The sequence below is a fragment of the Pelophylax lessonae genome, assembly GCF_965119305.1.
Source record: "Pelophylax lessonae genome assembly, chromosome: 4".
Taxonomy (NCBI): Eukaryota; Metazoa; Chordata; class Amphibia; order Anura; family Ranidae; genus Pelophylax; species Pelophylax lessonae.
In genome coordinates, this window is record NC_138771.1 from 119,164,892 (window position 1) to 119,170,891 (window position 6,000).

The following is a 6,000-nucleotide window of genomic DNA, read 5'->3' on the forward strand; positions in this document are numbered from 1 at the left end:
ATAAGCGCAAAAGGGTTAAATGTGTGCCTAGCCAGTGTTTTTGTGCACTGTGTTAGGTGCTTTTACTAGGGGAAGAGATGGATTTTATTCCCTGCTTTGTAGGAACACACAATCCATTTCTTCCTTGTGTCAGAATGCGGATCTGCCTTCTTTACATATCTCAGTTCTGTGTATTTTACCGACGATTGGCGGGTGCCGGAAGATTATCCAGTGCCCGGCACCTGCAGATCGGCTTCTGTTGAGCTTATTCACAGCAGAAGTGGCCTGTCAGCAGAAGTGCTGAATCAGGTATATATATATATATATATATATATATAAATATGTGATCCAATACAAGAGAACCACCCTCTAGCAGTAAATCTGCTATGGGGTGGTCTTGAAGTGGTTTATAAACCATTGGTTGAACCCTTGGATTGGTATGACTTTGCAGTCCGAATGACCATCAAGAACATTGTTAGACATGTAACGGGGTAAGAAAGGGGTTGCCATTATGCTCTTTGGCCATCTCCTGTCCTAAGGTTTGCCTATAAACCAGTCTGCCAGATTAAACCCAACAAGGAATTTCTCTCCCTTTGTTTATATTCGTTTTTAGGTTTATTTTTACCTTTTATCCTGAATTTACATACTCAACTTCCCAGCGAACCCAGCACTGCCTTGCTGTGATCTCGGCTCTCACACACCTAGGCCCAGGTCCTCTATCTTCTTCTCTGATGTCATTGGGAGCCGACTGTCTCTTCCAGTTCTAGATAGCCACCCCCCCAAGGATGCCTCTAGGCACACCCCAACTGCAGTGTGTGCAAGCTGATGCCTCCTGTGTGTCCTGGAGCCGGAGCACATCATTGGAGGGAGGAAGGTAGGCTGGGTCGAAAAAAAAAAAAAAGAATAAACAACTCTCTCCCAAAAAAAGGCAAACTATTTTACCTTGTTGAGTGGGTTGGAATGCAATGAGGAAAGGTTTATTTTAAGTGAAGGTTCGCTTTAACTTATAAATGCCCTGGACCTTGACAGATTAAGTAATGAATGCTGACTTTTAGCAATTAGTATGACTTTATTCAGTCATTATTAATGCAGAGGCTAGTGGAAAGGGTGATGGCGGATTTTAAATCATCTAGTTTCACAGCAATAAATTATCTTTTCACTGCATTTATGTTGACGTGTGTTAAAAAAAAAAAATTACAGTGGAATATTTATAACTGGAAGAGGAAAATGACTGCAACTACATTATCCGTGGGTGGTGATGCGTTTGGAACGGAACTCCTGGCAGATATAAAAAGAAACATGTAATTTAATTAGGTATTATGTAAAGTCTAATTTAAATGTTGTTTAGAGTGCTAATGGTACCCAATCATCCACACAAACCAATCCGAACATCAGCTTTTAGCAATTACAAAAGTCATATTATAGAAAGGTCATTTTTGATGACAATGTTCTATTTATCTATGTGTTAGTAATGCATGAGAACCCTATATGCAAGAAGCACGGATCACATTGCATATTTTGTTTTAGTTAAATCCCTTTGACAATGCAAACATCAATACAAAGTAATTGGATTGGCAAATCAATATTAATAAATAACACAGCACAAAAGCATTGTTTTGTAATGCAGTATGTCTTCCTAGGGACTTAAACCATTTCTTATGGCTGCCGATAAGAAGTTATTAATGTCTCTGCAGTGGGCAAACATCAAGGTATGCGGGAGTTGCATGTACATGCTAATATGCCAACAACGTAATACTCCCATTTTCAGCCAGGTGCATTTATATTATTGCCAAGATACAAGAAAACAATCCCGCAATGGCTCTGAAAATCAGTTAAAGCATATGACATTTTTACCTGAATAATGATAGCATAGTGGATTTTTTTTTTCAAGTACAACACTTGGAGATAGTGCTGTAAATAAAAAGTACAGTCAGCATGAACTTTATGAAGCATACAGAAATTCATATATAATAAACATTATACCATTATAAAAACATACATGTAACTTTGCAACACAAGCACTAATATTAATTCACTGAGCTATAAAGAATTTATTTTATGTCATTATGATAATTATTTTTAGCCATGTGGCTGATACTTAATGGTAGTTATTTGAAACAAGCATTGCTATAACTATGTCATGTGCTTTAGCAAAATATAAATGATATCAATATTTTTAGTATGTCTGCTATTATCATTTAGAAATTCTATTGATAAACCAATATTTGTACACAAATCACATGCATATATAATTCCACATAAGTAATTGAAAGTAGTCATTATGATAAACATATCCATTCCATGATCCCTATGCAACATCGAACCTTTACAGTCTTAGCATTGGGTTTATTCTTTTTACAACCTGTACCATGGCGTATATGAAATCTATCATATGAATTATAACCATAATGATCACACAGCATAGGGTGTTATTAGCACGAACATACATTTACTTACCCCAGGCTCTTTTCAGATAGACAAAACTGAAGATCCAGCATATAAAGCACTTTCCATACACCATCATCTTCAGACATGAAAAATCTCTTTTGTGTAACAAAAGAATGGAAATGATTGTTCCAATCCCCTTCTATATTGTGCACAGAGGCTATTCTTCACCTCTCTATGTATGAAGAAGACCCCTATTTTAACCTGTGTTCAGCATAACCAGAAAAAACAGGCACACTGTAAGGATGCTGCTATGGATAACAAGTGTAAAATCATTTTCCCTAGCATGTATGAGCTAGTGAAACCAGATGTGGCTGCCTTCTGCTAAATTCATTATGTGTCAATAAATGCAGAAGGATGAAGGGGGATGGGATCAGATGGTCTCAGCTTGTGCTATGGTAGCTCGGGGGGAACATTTTTTTCAATCCCAAGCTTTAAATCTTGGTGGAGTAGAAAGAATAGCACCAAACATTTAACAAGGCTGGCATGCTATAAATTTCAAGGCTAGGAGATGGAGCCTGATTTTACGACCTAGCACATTAATACTGCAGGGAAGATGCACTTGGGTTCACTTTATCTATTACATTCATCTATTATATGTATGTAAACACATTCTGGAAAATGGAAAATAAATCCTACAAAGCACAGGACATATTTAAAGTGAACCTTCAATAAAAATGGGATTTTTGACTTACCATAAAATCCATTTCTTTGATGTTTGTTGAAAGACACAGCTCCTGAATCTTCTTAACCATTGGGTTTTACTGCCCCTACAGGAGTAGGACACTAGGCAGGAAAAAGCTTGATGATGCCTATGGGCAGTCCCAGGGGGTATACTCCCACTCTATGGCACTCAATTTTGTTACAAGCAGTGTCAGAAGAAACCAATTCCACAGAAGGGTGGGTGCTGTGTCCATCAATGAACATCAGAGAAATGGATTTTACAATAAGTCAAAAATCCCATTTTCTCTTTCGTTCATCGATGGACACAGCTCCTGATTCTTCTTAACCATTGGGATGTAGTAAAGCAGTGTTAAACATGAGGAGTGGGAAAAACAGCAGGAAAAAAATCCCAAGGCTAAACCTTAGACAACCAGGTAACCTGGAGCTCAACCAAGAACAACTGGAGCTCACCTGGGAAAAACAATACACCCTCAAAGAGGGCCAGGTCCTCTAAACAGCCGTCTGCAAAAACTTTGCAGCCAAAAGAAGCATCCGCAGATGCCAACACATCCATTTTCTAAAACATTTTTTAAAAGTTTGCACAGGCGACCAGGTGGCCACACGCCACGCAATGTACATCTTCCAAGTACAATGATAGATCTTCCTAAAAGTCGATTTTCTAGCCTATAGCAGCGTAGGAATCAACCAAGCCACTATCCCGCAGCACCTGATTTTCAACAGCCAAGCCGTTAAAGCCAGCGACTGTCAAACAGGATGGAAGATTGGCCCTTGGGACAGCAATCTTCCCTGAGAGGAAGTCTCTAAGGAGCATCGGTGACGAGCCGTACCAGATCAGCGTACCAAGACCGGTGAGGCCAGTCTAGAGCCCCTAGAATGACTGGAATCCCTTCTGCCTCGATCCTGCGAAGGGAGTCTTGGCAGAAGTTTAAGAGGCGGAAAGATGTAAAACAGACGATACCGACCCCAAGGAGCCACTAGTGTGTCTGAGGCATCGGTCAGAGGAACCTGAGACCGTGCACAAACCTCTGTACCTTTCTGTTGAGACGAGAGGTCAACAGGTCCACCTTAGGAGCACCACACCAGAGACAACTGATGAAACCTCCAGATGAAGTGACCATTCCTCCTGGTCCAATGCCTGTCGACTGTGGCAATCTGCCTGCCAATGGAATCTGCCTGGAATGTGTATGGCAGAGAGGGCTGGAATGAAGCATTCTGCCCACCTTAAAATGCCGGCTACTTCTCGAGCCGCCAGGACACTTTTTTTGCCCCCTTGGTGATTAACACAGGCCACGGCTGTGGCATTATACAAATGGATCCACACCAGACACCCCTAAAGACGACTTGTCCACTGATCCAGACAAAGCTTGATCGCTCAGAGTTCCAGTACAATGATCGGCAGTCTGGACTCTTTTATAGGCCAGAACCCAAAAGCACAATCTGTGCCTAGATCGCCTCCTCGCCCGGTCAGACTGGCAGCCATGATGACCATCGTCCAGTACAGGGGGATAAAGGATTTTCCCTGTCGACATGCCAGAGAACGAAGCCACCAAATCAAGGACCCTCTGATACCCCAGCTCAACAGGATCAGATTGTCCAGAATCTCTTTTTGCAGAGATTTTGTGTGGACCTGCAAACGGAACTGCCTCAAAGGCAGACACCATCAGGCCCAGCACCCGCAAGCAAGTCTTGAGGGATGACCATCTGCTAGATAATAGAAGCTGAATTCCATCCTGCAATTTCTGATGTTTATCCAGAGGAAGAAAACAGACCCAGAAAGTCTAACTTCTGAAGGATCAGAATCCAGCCGAACTCCCATACAGTTCGCAGAGTTGTCTCCAAATTGTCCATCAGAGCATTCAGAGACTCTGCTCATAGAAGAAGATTGTCCAGGTACCCCAGTACCGTGATCATCTGCTGATGCAACAAGGCCAACACCGGGCCCAAAAACGTTTGTGAAGAAGCGAGACCAAAGGGTAACGCCACAAACTGATAATGCTCCTCGCCCACAGCAAAGCAGAGATCGTGCAGGTGACCTGCACATAGTGGAATGTGAAGGTAAGAGTCCTTAATGCCAATAGAAGCCAGAAAATCCCCCTGATGCAGGGATGCCACTACCATGCGAATGTACTCCATTCAGAACTTCTGTACCTGCTCAAGGCAGTGTAGTGTCTTGAGGTTCAGCATTGGATGCACCTTGACTTCCCTACTGGGAAATTTGTATAAAAAACCCCAGAAAAAAAACATTCCAAAGTCGGGGACAGAACAATAACCCTTAATCACCCTTGATCACCCAAGTCTTGCACTGCCCCAAAGAGACCCTGTAAGCGGTCTGGTGACAAGTGCAGGTTGGAAGGGAAAAAACCTTCCCAGAAGATAGGACCGGAACTCGATCTAGTAGCCTGACCAAATATGGACTAACTTAACCTGTTATAGGGAGATCCACGGTTCCCAGAACCAACGAAAACATTCCCCCCACCCAGATACAGGTGAAGGCGCCCCTTCATGTTGAGGAAGTCTGTCCGCAGGTCTGAAAGAGCCCACTCTAGGCTTGCCAGACCAGGTCCTTTTGGAACCTCTGGTGGAAACCCTGAAGGGGTTTAATCCCATGTCTCGAGATCCTAATGGATGACAAAAAGCTTCTTTTGAGCCAAGAAGAGTGGACCATGTCTACAACGGGTCTCTTTGCCCTTGAACGCCTGCAGAAGTAGTACTCTTCCCCCCTGAGAGAATGATGTCCTCCAGGAAAGCTCCGAACAGTCGATCCCTTAAAAAAGGGGGGACTGCATAAGGCCATCTGAGGAATATGGGCCGCAGACCAACAAGTTAGTCAAATAACACGCCGAAGGGCCACTCTCTAGGTGACTCATCAAATGGAAACCTACGGCAAGGCAA

At 42.6% G+C, this 6,000-nt stretch overlaps 1 protein-coding gene across 1 annotated transcript in view; it reads right to left on the bottom strand.

Annotated features, from left to right (window-relative positions):
- Positions 1-2,868, bottom strand: part of CHRNA5 (cholinergic receptor nicotinic alpha 5 subunit) — a 65,988-nt gene extending 63,120 nt beyond the window's left edge. The window contains exon 1 of the mRNA XM_082255639.1: positions 2,437-2,868. Coding sequence (XP_082111765.1) covers positions 2,437-2,503 — 67 coding nt within the window. The 5' untranslated portion in view covers positions 2,504-2,868. The remainder of the gene's footprint in view (positions 1-2,436) is intronic.
- Positions 2,869-6,000: the final 3,132 nt, after the last annotated feature.